The sequence below is a fragment of the Gadus morhua genome, chromosome 19 (genome assembly GCF_902167405.1).
Source record: "Gadus morhua chromosome 19, gadMor3.0, whole genome shotgun sequence".
In the NCBI taxonomy this organism is placed as follows: domain Eukaryota; kingdom Metazoa; phylum Chordata; class Actinopteri; order Gadiformes; family Gadidae; genus Gadus; species Gadus morhua.
The window spans coordinates 2,173,601-2,190,000 of record NC_044066.1 but is presented as its reverse complement, the minus strand read 5'-3'; the positions used below and the strand labels follow the sequence as shown (position 1 = coordinate 2,190,000).

The following is a 16,400-nucleotide window of genomic DNA, read 5'->3' as shown; positions in this document are numbered from 1 at the left end:
TGTTAGTTCAGCTGTTAGTTCAGCGGTGATTCACCGCTATGAAAAGTGGATCCATTATTCCTACAGGAGCATCAGCACTATGAACCTCGTCTTGTTGTTACTGACATACACCAATTCATTCTGAACCTTCTTCTCGTGAAACACGTCAGGCATGTAGAGCTCTAACATTGTGGATTGCTTCATGATGGTGTGCCTTTCAATAGTTGATGTTGGAACGTTCAATGGACCTTTAGTTTCATATTTACCCAACGGCCAGATATGAAGGTTACCAAACCACCGTATCGATGTGTGAGCGCAGTGCACATGCTGACCTCTGGACGGGGCCTTGGGCAGCAGGCTGCCAGGGTGGGGGGGGGACTTGAGCCGGGGTCTGCGGGCGCTCAGGGGCTTGGGCCGGGGCTTCACCGCCCCCTGCTCCTCCAGGAGCTCCTGCTGCTTCCGCTGCAGATACTCCTGCTTGATCAGCTCCCGGCGGATCTTCTCCTCCTCCTTGCGCACGCGGTCCTCCTCCGCCTTCAGTCTGCAGAGGAAGGGCTGGTCAGGTGGATCTCAAGATGGCCTCAATATAGTTATTACAAATTAGATATTTTAATATGCATACCAACTAATGTCGATGATGTATAACGACAAACAATCAATATCGGCATCAGCCAATTGCCGCTTATGAATATCGGTTTGGTCCTATATGTCACACCGGTGCATCCCTAGAAACAACAAATATTGTACTACAGAGTAAAGCAAATTGTGTGGATAGCACCCCAAAAAATAATATATGTACCCACCCCAAACCAATCGGAATAAGTATTTACATGTCGATTATAGCGGACTACAACACCTTTTCTATTCCGCATGGAATTGTTTTCCGATCAGAGAATTTTATTCCGATTGAGGCGTATTATATATATTAATACGCCTCAATCGGAATACAATCCTCTGCTCTGTAGAATTAATTTATTAACGTAATTTGCTCAAAAAGCAGGAAAGGACCTAGCTGCTGAAAGTTAAACCATAGAAAAGAATAGAATAGAATAGAAACTTTAATTGCAACACACCAAAGTTGGTGGTGTGGGGGGGAGAGGGGATTAATAGCAGGAGGGGTTAATTTAAAATAAATAAATGAGTAGAGTGGTAAATCTTCGGGAGTTAAGGAGTCTAATTGCTGAAGGGTAAAAGCTGTTGTTGAAGCGAGTCATTCCTGTCTTCAGAGATCTATAGCGTCTTCCAGAGGGCAGAAGTGTAGAAGAGATCATAGCTCGGATGTGAGGCGTCCCTGATGATCTTGGTTGCTCCGTTCAAGCTGTGTTGCGTCAGTTGTCTTAGGAAATAAAGTCTCTGATTTGCCTTTTTGATTAGGTGGGTGGTGTTAATGTCCCATTTCAAATTATTCCTGATATGTGAGCTAAGAAATGTAATTAGTAATTAGTGAGACTGAGCTGGACCATTATTCATCTCTTTTCCAGATATTTTTGATTTTCCCTGTGGTATCGGTTCAGTATCGAGTATCGAGGTATTTTCGGGCAGGTATCGTATCGAAGTCATAATTTTGGTGTCGTGTAACACTAGCTGCCACCAAAGCTGCTTCCCTCTCACACCTCCCCTGTGATTACAGACCAGACTCACAGGAGGATCACCGCAGGGAGCAGTACCCGCACCGTCCTCTCTGTATACGAGGACTTTCAGTCCGAGTATGAATGCTCCGCGAGAAAGTTGGAAAAGCAGAGGTTTCCCGAGATGTTGGACCAGTGCGTAGCACCACGGTACGGGGTGCTCTGTTAAAACATACCAACTGTCCTGAGCTCATGCGCACACGCGAACCAGCTCAGCTTCCACACCCCGTCACCTCCCAGGACCGCCCAAACATGGTTCTAGGAACGCCCATAATTACCCGGATTCTCCAGAAACTTTTTTTGTTTCAATAATTTATAATAAAAAAGGTGTCAGGTCACAATCCTGGCCCCGACACAGCTTACGGTTGACTGGCACATCCCGACCGGTCTGTTTTTCCCCCCGTATGTACACTCAAAGTGCCTTTATCCTAACTATCCTAACTCCTTCTTTCTTTCTTTTGACCAACCTCATTGCGCGTGTTTTTGTCATTGATGTGAACTGCTACTGCAACGCTCCCCTTTGGGATGAGTACAGTAAAGTAGTACCTGGCCTCGTCTCTCTTGAGCTCATTCTCGGCCTCCTGCGTCTGCTTGCGGAGCCGGCTCTCCTCTGCCTTGCGCTGCTGCTTCAGAAGGAAGGCCGCGCGGCGCTTGGCCATCTCATCCTCCTCCATCTCCTTCTCCGCATGCTGAAGACCCAAACCGTTCAGAACGTACATATATACTGACATATATCATCACATATTTAAAGGGCTCAACCCAACATGGTTGGAAACAGGCCCAGCCAGGCCAGTGGTCTGCCCCATCCTGGACTCAGTGTATTCTGTACTGGACTACTGCTTCTTTGAAGTATCAACTAGGTAGCAGTAAATATTGAGTTCTTGAATAATAAAAAACATAAACTATGAATAAGATAACGTGAAGTTTGTAGGATCATTTATAAAGCATAAGTTAATGATTTACAAACGATGTACAATAAGGCTGTTGTTTTGTGTTTAGTAAAGCATGACTAGTTCAGGTAAAGCATTAGTTTCGACATTTGCATGAGCTCATCAACAGTGGAGACTATCTAAGCCAATGACTTGGTTGTGCTACAATGGTCATCAGCATTCCGAATTCCTCTCCGGCCTTCTCTGGCATAGATGGTCCTCACTTGATGAGCTCACACCGTAAGTCCCCCATAATTGTTCAGCTGACCCCTCCTCGCAATGCAGACACGTTCTGGAACTGGGCAGTTGGCCATTAATTGTCATCCATTATATCCCAAACCAGTGTTTAGCAGCTCCCATAGCTGTAATCAATATTTTGTCCAACACAAGAAAGCACAAACTGTTCTGGCTGGGGAAGCTTTCTCCGACAGAGCCCACAAATGAACAAATTCACAAATTTAAATTCTGTGTTTCCACGCCACTGCACATGCTCACAGACGTAGAGACTGAGGGGTTTGATGATTCTAATTTCTGTGTCAAGAGCAATATTTCAATAAGTGGCGAGAGGATAAGCTTAGGAGGGTGTGATTCTTTCTGGGCCCATATAGGCAGTTTATAAGGGCTAACCTGGGTTGGACAAACCAAAGACTATGGAAGCTGCTCAACACTAGTTTGGAACATAATGGAATGAGTCTACACCGCTAGAGGGGGTGAGTCGAACAAAACTATCAATCTACTACTACAACTACAACTAGTACTACTACTATGTTAATAATTCAAAGTTGCATCAATTGTTTCTCTCAAGTCCTACCAGATTAGTTAAATATAAATCAGGTCACTTTTGAACTGGTTTCATTCATTCAGCTGTACCTTGTAGAAGAGCAGCCCATTCTTTTGCTCACTGCCCTGGCAGTCTGAAGGGTCAGCCCCGGTCTGCTCTGATAGGTCCTCTTCCATAACGTCCCTCCTGACAGAGTCCGCCTCCTCTTCAATAGGATCACCCTTCTCTGAGCTGCTGGCTTTATCCTCCTCATCCGATTCTGCTGGAAGCCCGGGAGGAAGGACCAACGGCCCGTCTGGAACCAGGGAGACGGGGAGGGGGGGCTGTGACGGAGAGGGTTTCTTCCTGTTCCGAGGGCGAGGCGCTGGGCTCTTGGTGTCACAGGCGACTGTGAAGGTGGAGCCTCGGGGACTGGTCCTGATGGGGCTCCTCACAGGTTCCAAGTCCTCCGGCTGCTCCTTGGGTCTCTCGGGGGGGGAATGTGTGCTTGTGGTTTGATTGGTGCTATGCTTGGCGGACTCCGGCTTGCTGTCCTCTTTGTTTAGTCTCAGCTCTGTAGGCTTGGTGAGTGCAGGACGTTTGAAAGGGACAGCGGGACAACGCCGACCCAGAGAACGAGTGTTTATGCTACCCAACCCGCTGTCGTCGGGCGAGGCAAAGTCTGCGATGGAGAAGCTCACGGCTGCGGGGGGGGTTTGAGGAGTAAAGGGGGGGTCTTTGGTCAGTGCTCCTACATCTTGTGAGCTGGGTGTGGGCGTGGCTTCACCTTGCTTCATGAGTCTGCTCTGCTGCAAGGAGAGCTGCATGATCTTCTGCTGGATGGAGCTCACTGATTTGTTGAGGTTGTCTAAGGAGTAGCAGAAGCCGTAGACGTCCAGCTCGGGGCCCACGTGGGAGAGGCCGGCGGGGTGGAGCCTCTTGTCCCTTCGCTCCTGACTCTGTTTCAGTCCCCGGCCCAGGCTCTCCTTCAGGAGGACCTCGTCCAGGCAGGAGTCGTCTTTACTGGGGTGAATCTTGCCCCTTCCATCCTCCGACCTCCAGATGTCAGAGTACAACTCCGAGGATTTCTTAAGCGGCCGTGGCAACGTGTCGCTTTTCCCTCCTCCCTTCTTGATGACGTTGAGGAAGGCGGCCTTCCCCAGCTCCAGGCGTTGCTGCGTGAACACCGTCTCCATCTTCTTCTTCTGGCCCTCGATGGCCCGCTGCTGCTCCACCAGCTGCATGTGGAGCTGCAGCAGCTCCGACTGCACGGCGGGCGGGGACCAGGCCCCCGCTTCCTTCTCAAACCCCCCCAGGGACTCTTTTCCCTGCCAGCTGGACTTGTGATCTCCCCTTGGATACACGGGACCGCCCTGAGGAAGCTGCGGCGGAAAGGTGATGGCAGGTTCGTCGAGGGGGAACTTCTGGGAGCTGCCGGTCGGACTGGAGCCGCAGTTTCTCAAGTTCTTCTTTTTGAGCTTTCGGTCGGCGAAGGTGGTCATGCGAACGCTGGTGGAGTCGGAGGCGCTGCAGCAGCTGCTGCTGGCCTGGGACGTGGTGCTGAGGCACGGGCTGGGGCAGCGGTTGTCCTCTTTGTCTTCGGGCTCCGACTGGGTGGGGCTGATGAGGGCGGAGGGCGCTCGGAGGTCCAGCGACTCGGTGTCCAGCTTGTCTGGTCGTCGGGGGGCGGGACTGCTATGGGTGTAGACGTTGGACCGGCCACGAGGAGACTCCCCGCTCTCGTCCTGCTTGTTGAGGCATACGCTCTTCTCCTTGGCGGGCTTTGAAACAGCCGGCACTAGAGGCTCCAGGTAGAAGCTCTCCTGGGCCGGGTGGTCCACGGAGAACGCCCCGTGAGGGAGGCCGCCGTCTGGAGCGCCGTCCCGTCGCTGGCCCGCAGCGAGGGGAGGGTGGATGATCACCACCAGCTCCTCCTCCTCCGCCTCGTTCTCTTCGTCGCTGATGTAGACGTGTCCTAGTAAGCCCTGGGCCTTGGCCCGGCCCGGGAGCCCCTTGAGGCCGGCCCCCGCTGGGTGTCTGGGCAGGGAGGGGGTGGTGTGGCCCTGGTGAGTCTGATGGGGGTCCATGCTGCCAAGAGCCAGGCTGAACCCTGCACCCTCGAATGGGGGGGTGTGAAGGCTGTAAGGCTCCTCGTGGTACAAGGGCCGCGACACAGGGCTGTTGGAAGACATAAAACACACAAGTCAAAGCAAAGCAGGAGGCTCATTAAACGTTTCACCCTTATGTAGATGAATGTACATAGTGAATTGTAATGCTCTCCTAGATGCGACGGTTAGTGTTGGAAGAGGGCTGCTCACCTCTTCCTCCTCTCAGTCCAGGACAGGATGGAATCCTGGGGCTCACAGGCAGAGAAGCTGGGCTTGGTTCTCAGCCCTCATGAAAGGAAAGCATGACCTCTTAACTACAAACCCATTATGAAGAGGTACATTTGGAATGATCAAATCCATCAATCAATTCCATTCTATGAGGTATTATTTAGAACTTAGATCATGTAAATAAAGTATTATTAAAACATGCTTTGTTGATAACAAAGTATAAAGATAAATATTAATGAACATGAAGTTGTGTATATATATATAACATCATGTTAATTAACAAGGCTGTACCATCTTTCATATCTTGAGAATCCCTGGGCTGCACGAAGGTGGGCTTCACCTTCTCAAACACCCAGAAGAGCTCAGCGATGAAGGCCATCATGTTGTTCTGGTAGGGAGAACGGGTTAATGACACACCAGACCAAACACAACAGTCCCTTTCTTTCAAATGATTACTTCGACGTACCTTCAGAGTCAGTGGACAGTACAGCATGTCTTCCATCTTCAGATAGAAAGCACTGTTTAGGTGCTTATTGGAAAAGGCCATCAGTAGCTGGATGTTGGATATGCCCTCTGCTACGGGAGGGATTTCCTTCAAGCATATATCTGCAGAGGACAGGCAAGCCTTAGTGTACTGATAATATCAAGATAATATTTAGATATTATTTTGAATTCTGATTAACCCCCAAAAAATATTTAAACCATCATTTGTACATACATTTAAAGAATATGTATGAGCAAATGCTTATGCTAGCAAGGCAAATAAGAAAGCACGCTAAGTTTTAAGTCCCCGGGCCAACGATGGTTTAATCTGGACTGCAGGTTATAGCACCCCCGCTGGTCAAAGTGGCGCTTCACTTTACTTTACTTCAGTTTCTATACTATACCAACTTTGACAACCACTCACCTTCGGATTGGTTGAGGTTCTTCCCCATTGAACGACATCATTAAATAAAGGCTTGCTGAGCACCACAGTGTTGACTAGACACTGGGACAACATTGCTACAGCTATCCAAACCAAGTTTTCCACATGACCCAAGGTGTATTGGCCCCATTCGCTTTCTGTACAAACAATTATATCGTACACATTTATTGAAAGATCTTTCCATTTCTACTAGGATTAAGTTATTCAGTGGATACTTTCATCAAACCATACCAACATTGATCTAGATTAGCGGCAACGGTTGCCCACACAGGGTTCAGTGCACCACACAGTTCAGGATGGATTTAAACACGGTACAGCAGGGGAAAAGAGATCGGATCCTAGCACACGTTGGGTACAGGGCTGCTTTTTAATCGACCATCGATCACGTAGAGCGATTAGTGAACAGAGAACCTCATAAAGGCAGAGCACGGTCATGGGAGACAGCGTCATGCAAGTAGCAAACATTAGGATCCCAAGTGGAGAATTGCAATGTCAAAAAGGTTTGTGATGAATCAGCCGGCGCCACCACGTTCATTACTCTCACTATGGGGAGCCGCTCAGAGCTCACTCTGGGCCGGGCGTAAGAAGCAAAGCCAGCAGGGGCTAAAACTAAACCACTCAAACTACAGCCTTCAGCCAACCTCTTTACCCCAACTCAGATTATACAAGGAAATAACTAGAGGCTTAGAGGTGTGTGAAGCGTCTACAGCAATAAACCGCAGTTGAAGACACCAGGTTTAAATAAGTGTGTATTGTTTATACTTTTTTTTTTTTTCTAAGGAAATATATAAAAGAGAATAAATAAAGCAAAATATTCTCTTTCATGTTGGGGGTTGATCTTGCTTAAGAAGAACAACTGCTAAGCTGCATCTCAAGTGAAGACATTATTTCGTGGGTGGCCTTACCATCAAGTCGTATTAGAGCTGGGCAGTAGAAGTGGATCAAAGTCAGCAAAGCAGTGGCAGTGAATATGTTGTTCATCAGGTCTTCCACCAGGGGGAAGTAATAAGGAGTCCCTTCTGGAGAGTCTCGGCATCGCCCCTGCACAACAACAACAACAGGGTGAGGCAGGCACAGATAGTAGGAGATGCATCTAGTCTCTCTGCTCTCTGGCGCTGTCTTTCTCGGCCACCAGGGGGCACTGTGTCACCTCCATGGCCAGTGACTTGTGAGGCAGGGGGTGAGGCGAGGTGAAGTATCTGTCTGGGACTCACTTAGCTGCTGCCTTGTACACACATAAAGGGGATCAGAGGGTTCCAGGAGAAGTAATGGAACTAAATAAGGACCGAATCTGACTATTTTAGGGTTTATTCAGATGCTGCTAGGCAAGAAACCTAAAGTGAATTGAAATAATCACTATTATTGTTTACGTTCTGGTCAATCTTTAAAATAACTCTCTCTTAATACTAGTTTCCCTGGGCAAGTTCAAAGTCATGATTAATAACTGTAAGAGTGCATTGTCTTCTAAAATTGACAATTGTCTGTCTGTGTGTAGCTCTCATTTCAATACACAGGGCCTTTCTTCCTTTCTTTCTTTCTTTCTTTCTTTCATTTATTTTATATAACTGGAATTCTGGGATGTTTTGGTAAAGTTTCCTCATCATTTCCTAATAGTTTCTGTTGAATTGTTGTCATGTTTTCAAAACATTTTATCCCATGGTTATGACCCCACTCTCTTTATCCTCTCACACACCTCCCAGGGACAAAAACAAACCAAGGCGTTGTACTCACAGGCACAAGTGTCCAGTACCATTTGGAAGGGGACTAGTATCCCCAAGGCACACAGGCCGTTGTTCCGTAGGCACAAAGAATAGGAGCAGACATTTAGTTAGCCGGGGCCATGAGTAACCCTCAAAAAACACATAAAATGCCTAAGACTCTCAACGGTAAAATAAAAATAATTTGTACTTAACAACAGCTAAATAAACTTGAATTGTTCATTCTAGCAACAGAATGTGGTAAATGGTCTTCACAAAAGTTCAATCCAGGTAAGAGGGACACTTGTTGACAGTCTTCACTGCATTACATGGTAGTGATTTTAAGAGAGATTAGAGACAGAGAGTGTGAGGGGGAGGGAGAGAGACAGAGAGAGACAGAGACAGAGAGTGTGAGGGAGAGAGACAGGGACAGAGAGAGTGGGAGGGGGAGGTAGAGGGCGAGAGACAGAGACAGAGAGGGTGGGAGGGGGAGCGAGAGGGAGAGGGGCAGAGTGTGGGAGGGGGAGAGAGAGACAGAGACAGAGACAGAGACAGATCAACTGATTGCTAATTAAGGCTGAACGATTAATCCAATTTTACAGATCGCAAGTTAACAGATCGCAAAGGCTGGAATTAAAAAAAGAATAGTGTTTGATTGATTTGATTGTGTAAGGGTCGGAATCTGAAACACAGGGCCATGCAGGGTTCACATGTTCACGACGCTAACATCCGCTGACGTGACTGAGAGTGTGAGTGAGAGCAGAAAAACTGAGAAAACAACTTGCCACACTAGGCTTTGATTCATTGATATTGACATACATAAAAAAAAAAGGAAACCACAACCACTAGTGTGTCAAGCAGGCTGAATCCCCCCCAGCAGGGATCACTGACCGCAATGCTCCAGAGTTTCTATGAACGCCATTCAAAACGGCACCGCAAAATGATTAAGGATACAGCAGAGTTTATAGAGAAAGATATGACGCCCTCCCGCACATGTTTTGGCCAGGCAGCCAAAGCTAGAGCAGGCTGGAGCTAAAAACAGCAGAGTTTTTCGCCATTACCATGGACATGTGGTCAAGAGCACACGGTAACATTTCACGTACTGTTTACAACAACTTTGAGATATCTAAATACTTTGGTATTGGTTAGAGTGGTAGAGCCACATATTTGTTATTTTTTATATTGCTGCACTCTAGTTTGTGTGATTTGTTACTGTTACTGAATGGGGATCAGTAAGATTAGTATTTATCTTTATTTTACAGTTAAATAGCTCAATAAAGATTTAATAATATAAATTCATGCATCAATTCATCTAATTTCATCGTAACACACAAGCCTGGCCTACAGGAAAGAGCAGTACATATGTTGAACATCCAATGTTGCGTGGTTCATAATATAGAATGATTTATTGCTTTTCTTTAGTGAATAATACAGAAGATAAGGAACATTCTTTATAAACACATACAACACATCTATATGAGATGAATAAAGGTAATCGTAGTTTGTAGTGACTTTGTCATAGCAGAATCATATATACTATAGCTTATTACAGAAGCCATACAGACTGTGTGCATAAGGATATACAATGCATGCATTCTATGTTTACAAAGGCTACTCTTCTCCAATGTGTGTTGGATGGTTTGCTGTAGTCCGAGCATGACTCAGGCCCTATGATTAGTCTCAGGCCTAACAGTCACGAGTCACCACAAGGGCCAGTTGGGATCAATAATGATATGTTTAAGTTATATTAGGTTACACTTTAGGAAAGGAGACTCCCAGACAAAATATAATGTCCCATTTCTTAATCGATCTATCTGAGTCCCTTTCCTATTTATTCTTTATATATGGAGCACAGCTTTCAGGCCTAAGACAAGACTCTGAATGGCTCAATTTGAATACATTTGTACTTATCTGACCAACAGCAAAATATACTCTAATGTTGGTTATAGCAGCGGTGGTAAATGGTTAAACTGTGAAACAGTGTGAGAGGGAAACACATGATATTGAGTAAGCGTCCTACCGTCTGGTAACTGTAGCTGTCCCTGAGATGCTCCTTCCTCATCTGCTCGCTGTCGGAGACCTCTCTCATCTTTACTATCACCTAAGGCCCCAGAGAGGTGCAGATTATTAAAAACACTAACAGTTATACCAATATAAAGAGACAGCATAAATATCAATATAAATATACATGTCAATGCATTAATGAAATATAAATAAAGTCTCTAGATATTGATATGTATATTTGACGTATAAATAGTTACAGGAATATATCCATCACAATATCCAGAGATAAATGAACTCAGCCGAGCCGAACGGCGGTGTACCTTGTTGATCCAGGAGATCAGGGTGCCCTCCAGGTCTAGGGGCCCCTGGCTGAAGGCAGCGGGGTTGGAGAAGCGACCGGAGCCGGACCCTGGCCTGTCAGAGCTGACCCTCTCCGACGCGTAGGCCGTCATCAGGGCGTCTATCAGCGTGATGTGAGCACTCTGGGGAGAAACGTCTACTTAGAACAGCCTGCTGCTCAGCGGTCTGCTTAACCACAGAGGGCCGCCAAAAGGCTATCTCACCTGAGATGAGTAAACAGGCAGACAACAAGCCATGTGATCACACAGCCACCTCTAAGTCTTAGGTTAGGCCAATGTTCCAGAGATGTATCGATACTATGGCTATGCATTCCTGAAACCACGGCCGTTGTGATGCATAATATCATCATATATCAGAGAATAAGGACTTCTGTTGCACCGGGACTACAGCTAATGAAACACAGCTCACATCAGATCACACTCACTTTCTCAGACTTATTTTCTCTGATTCATTGACTCAGTTGAAACCCAGATCTCTGTAGCTCAATCATCATCACTATGATTATGGCTCTTCAATACTCAACTGTACTGTTTGGTTAAATGTTTGTTCAGCAAATTGGAATCAAAACATTGCTTTTATATTCATATTATCAACTTGAAAATGTCAGACTTCTCCCAGGGGTTTTTGGAAACAGAAAACAAACATCAAAACCTACTCTAATCTACCTACGTCGCAAAGGTATCCAGAGCAAATATTTAGAATGGAAATGGATGGTGGTTATCAATATTTATCAATGCTTCATCATTTGGATTATTTGAATTTTTACAGACATCTTGTTTGCAAGGGCACCTGTAGGCAAAACTGTGAACATTGGGGCACTCAACCTTTTGATTGGTGGTCAAACACCCGACTAACCTTCCTTGGAGTGCCCCCCGTCCCCACCTACCATCTTGATGGGCGCCGAGCTGAGGTCACTGTCGGACACGTACTCGTCGGCCTCCACCACGTGGACGCCCCTCCTCAGCAGGGCCTTGAGGACGGCCTGGTGGCTGTGGAGGGACATGGAGGCGGAGGACTGCGGGGTCTTGAAGCCCTTCAGGATCAGACTGCACACGCTGCAGTACAGCTCCCCCGACAGCAGCAGCTGCAGCACCAGGGGCTTGATGTGCTCCTGCTCATACTGGTCCACGTAGAACAGCTCCCTCAGATCCTCTGGCCCGTCTGAGGACCAGGGGAACAGGAGAGCAGAGAGAGGTCAATGTGGAGAGGGGATGAATGCTTCAACAGCTTGATCCATGTGAGAGTGTTGTCAGCGCATTACATGGTAGTGATGATGAAGAGAGTGAGAGTGAGAGTGAGAGTGAGAGTGAGAGAGAGAGAGAGAGAGAGAGAGCGAGAGAGAGAGAGAGAGAGTGGGATGGGAGAGGGAGATAGAGAGTGTGGGAGGGGAAGGGAAAGGGAGACGGAGAGGTCAGCTGAGTGCTCATCATCTGTAGTGACTGTTTCATAGCAGTATCATATACTATAGCTTATAACAGCAGCCATATAGATCCGTGTGCTAGGATAAAACAATGCATGCATTCTCTGGTTACAAAGGCTACACCAATGATTGAGTCTCCTCTCTGTGTTGGATGGTTTTCTGTAGTCCGAGCATGACTCAGGCCGTATACAATGGTCTAAACCTAACAGTCACCAGTCACCACCAAAAAATATATGATGTTGCGATTCTTAGCCAATCAATCTGAGTCCCTTTCCTATTTATTCTTCATGTATGGAGCACGACTGTTTATATTCTCAGATTGCTGCAATGAGGCTTTACTGTGCTATAGTACCGATACTATAATAACAGTAAAGAATGGATGTTACTGGGTAGTTCACATGATGAAATTAGAGCATTGGTAGGGAAATTTAGATGACATTAAGATATTCAACAAGGGTAAAAGGTTAAAAGGTCAGAAATCGGTCTATACCCGAATAGCGTTCATGGCCTCAAGCTAAGGGCCTAGCCAATGGCTAGAAATGCTATGCTACAAAAGGAGGCCGAATCTTCAGGTAAGACTGGAGCAAAGGAAAACTGAGAATGAACTGATAATAAGTCACAAAATAGAAAGCAATCATCATTCAACATTACAACTCCAGACCAGCTGTGTTCAGACCGGAGGCCTGTAGTCTGGGACCTGGATGCATTGAGCCATGTTTAAGAAGGCCTGGGCTCACCCTTCCAGAAAGTGAGTGTGACTGTGCTTTACGTTATCCGGCATCACGTCTAATCCCTAGTTAAGCCCTTGGAACACTAACACAGGTTGACACCCAGGGCTCTGTGATGTAAGAATAGTTGGTCAACAGAGACTGTGGTTTGTATCGTTCTCACTACGGGTTTGTGGTTATAGGCAGAGCCAGCCTATAAAATCAGGATGTTTCAAAAATTAACACAATGGGTTTAGAATTAATAAAGTTGTTATCTTATCTATCAATTAACCATCCTATTATATATTAAGATCTAACTACACATAACTAAAAATGAAACGTTCTTTGGTTGTGTGTTTGAATAACCACTTAAGATAAAATTAAGCCAATACCTCAGCATTAAATTGTATGATGTTTCAGATAAAAAAACAGTCAATTTATTCTCTCTTGACAACATTGTTAAAATGTTCTATTTTCCATCCAGGGTTCTGCCTTGTGGACGGGAGTATCTGTCTTAAGGACCCTGGAGACACGCGCCCTCCTAATGTGTTTTCACCAGATCCAGTCTTTGTGTGCGTGTGCGTATCTGTGTGATACAGAGAGAAGTTGAAGAGAGACAGTGGCAGTCTGTTGTTGCCTCACCCTGGTCAGCTGTGTGTGTGTGTGTGTGTGTGTGTGTGTGTGTGTGTGTGTGTGTGTGTGTGTGTGTGTGTGTGTGTGTGTGTGTGTGTGTGTGTGTGTGTGTGTGTGTGTGTGTGTGTACGGATATAGTCTCTAATCATAGTTTCTAATACTACATCACCTAACCCTGCTCCCCCCCCAGTCCGACAAGTCAAGGGGAAATGTTTACTCTACTTCCAGCGCAAGGTTCAGGTTGATCTAGAAATCACAGCAGTAAGGCTAACGATGCTACGGTTACACATTGGTTATTGTCATTTAATTGGCGATGATTCTACATAATAGCATAATTCTCTGACAATGTTTTGGTGGGAGTGTTCAAAGGAAATCCATGAAGGGTGATAAGATAATGCCATGTTTACATGACACGGCAATAAGCATTTCAAGGGCACATTAAGCTTCAAAAAGGTCCAATATATGTTTGTATAATGTCAATAACATCACAAGACCAACCAGGTCTGGTGTGCGGGAGTGATGCAGAGCTCTAATCCCATAAGAAGGTCTCCCACTACTTTGACCGTCTCGCAGGACACTCTCTCTGGTGGATGTTGCCATCTGGTTAGTCTTGTTGGTTAAGATTGTCACATTTTCTTGAGTAAGTAACAGCCCCCATCATGAGGCTTTGAGGGAATTGAATGATTACTTTTCACTATGAGTGATGTACCACTGTTGCCAGTTGACTTGATGAGTTCAGTTGGCCAAGAAAGTTCAACAGTCAAAAAGAAAAGAGTCAGTAACCTTCTCGAAGTAGGACTTGGATTTAAGAACTTTTCAACCCACTGATATCTTCTACCATGGAAAGAGAGAGAATTGCTTAACTTTAATTAGTTATATTATACATTAGCTCGAGCAGGCAAGCAAAAGTACAAAAAGTCATTGAAACAATGTTATGACTCATTATTTACGTGATCAGGAAATACTGCAATCAACATCATTAAAAAATAACCTGGTAACATGATGCAGTTTTTTTTTAAGTTTCAACGTTGGACTTCACAGCTAAACATTTGGTCTCAAGGGGTCCCTTCAGAAAGCAATGTATCCCTGTACTGACACTAGGCTGATTCCTGATGACTTCCTCCTTGATCTAGCCTTAGTTAATGGTAAACACTGTCCATTTGGAGACACCTTTGTTTGCATAAGTTAGCTTTGGCTATGGCTGAATATATTGGGAGAATGAATTCAGCTATAACTGTATAAAGACTAGCTTTACTTTCGATAGTACATCGAGATCAATTATGTTACGCAATACTAGCACCCACTGGCCAGACACTCTCCACTGACACATAGAGACCAATCTTATTATATCTCACTCAGTTCGATGATGGCTTATAAATGGCTTGTAGTCAATAGGGTTTTCCAATTGAATGGAACTGTATCTGTATTAATGCTGTTGCAAACTGTTGTTAATTTGAACAACAGTGTCTCTGTCTTCTATGTCGAGCTGCTGCCTCGAAATGCCAAGTCACTACATGTTGCCCACATAATATTAGGCTCAGTTTGTCCAGATAGATGGACCTGCTTTCACTTTCACTACATCTTATTTCAACAACATAGTGATGTGGTTTAATATACGATTCACACAAATAGTTATTATTGCTATAAAAAAATATGACATTTGGGGGAGGGTCCCTGGATTGACAGGTAACTCTGGCCTATAGCTTTCTATCTAATTGTAAGCTCTTAACCAAAACATTATCATGTCATGTTTTAGTTTCTTCCCCCCCCCATTCAGTTTCAATAACGGTTGTGACTGTAAGGCAACACTTTTGGCCTCAAAGCATTGGTTCAGAAAACAATGTGTCCCTTTACAGATGATAGGGTGACATTATCTTCTCTCTTCTCTCATGCAGTCAGAGGTAAACACGCTCCACATAAAGATATTAATTAACCCTTTCTATGTCCACAACGTGGTTAGAAAACATACATGCTTGTACCCTAATTGGGGTATTGAACCAGAGGCCACAATCCTATTCCAATAGGAACTATTGTTGGCGTTATTGACATGCATTCCTTCATGCGTTGCTTTAACGTCCTTAGCAGACTGGTACTTTCTGTAACATTCTCTCTCAGGCTACAGTCAGGAACATCGCAGGAGCAGGAGACCACACTCACCGGGACCATAGGCTTTGGCGAACAACCAACGGAGGTTGGCATATATCTTGGCTTTGGCCGGATCGTAGAAGTGATTCGGTAGGATGTCTGTATCCATGATGCCCGCCACACCTGCAGTCCTCCAGGTGCTGTTCCTGCCAGCACCGACATGGGGAGGATCCACCAAACAAAGACACAGAAACAATACCACACATGAACCTTTCTGCCGTCAGACACAGGCACCTGCCGAACACCAGCACAAGACGCTATGGCTGATAAACAACACAACGTTACACATTTAGGAAGGACTTCCACCACAATAATCGTCCTTTGCCTCCACCTCAAAAGGAACAGGGGATAACGTTAGCTCTCAATGGGCTGAGGACCAGGGGATAACGTTAGCTCAATGAATGAGCGACCTGAGCAGCATCAGTGGCTCTTAGTGCTTTAGCGAGGCTAACATGAACATACGGAGCGCGTTAAACCGGGGACATTTTAAACAAAATCACCAGAGAGGAGGACTCTGAAGGGAGATTACCTTTGTATGTTGCTACATCCGACCCTGTATCCAGATATTATCACACAAAGGTGTTGTTACGGCCACGAAGCGTCAGCCTCCGTTGTGCTGACAGTAGGACGGCTACTCCCTGCTTTACGGTACGATCCGTTCTGCTAACACTAGTTCGGCTTCTCCCTGCTTTACGGTAGGATGGAGACAGGATCCCAATGGTCATCCAATTAACACCCACACAGCCTGCTACCAGAAACCTGTTTATTCGTATTTTATACGGGATTCCTTGTAAAGTCGTTAACATTTAGTTGTATTTGGTTTATTTCACACTTCTATAAATACCGTTTTCTAAGTAAAATATATTTCCATTATTAT

The 16,400-nt window shown here is 45.6% G+C and overlaps 1 protein-coding gene across 2 annotated transcripts in view; it reads right to left on the bottom strand.

The window, feature by feature from the left end:
* The window catches only part of camsap1a (calmodulin regulated spectrin-associated protein 1a), a 17,434-nt gene extending 1,209 nt beyond the window's left edge, over positions 1-16,225 (bottom strand). Inside the window, exons 1-13 of one of the 2 annotated variants that reach the window (XM_030342214.1) lie at positions 16,053-16,225; positions 15,536-15,669; positions 11,505-11,779; positions 10,579-10,740; positions 10,275-10,355; positions 8,289-8,321; positions 7,463-7,598; positions 6,099-6,238; positions 5,924-6,020; positions 5,615-5,690; positions 3,407-5,474; positions 2,154-2,296; positions 312-520 (exon numbers count right to left, since the gene is read on the bottom strand). In XM_030342214.1, the coding sequence (XP_030198074.1) occupies positions 312-520; positions 2,154-2,296; positions 3,407-5,474; positions 5,615-5,690; positions 5,924-6,020; positions 6,099-6,238; positions 7,463-7,598; positions 8,289-8,321; positions 10,275-10,355; positions 10,579-10,740; positions 11,505-11,779; positions 15,536-15,632 (3,517 nt within the window). In that variant the 5' untranslated portion in view covers positions 15,633-15,669; positions 16,053-16,225. The remainder of the gene's footprint in view (positions 1-311; positions 521-2,153; positions 2,297-3,406; positions 5,475-5,614; positions 5,691-5,923; positions 6,021-6,098; positions 6,239-7,462; positions 7,599-8,288; positions 8,322-10,274; positions 10,356-10,578; positions 10,741-11,504; positions 11,780-15,535; positions 15,670-16,052) is intronic. The other variant, XM_030342216.1, reaches the window with a different exon arrangement.
* Positions 16,226-16,400: the final 175 nt, after the last annotated feature.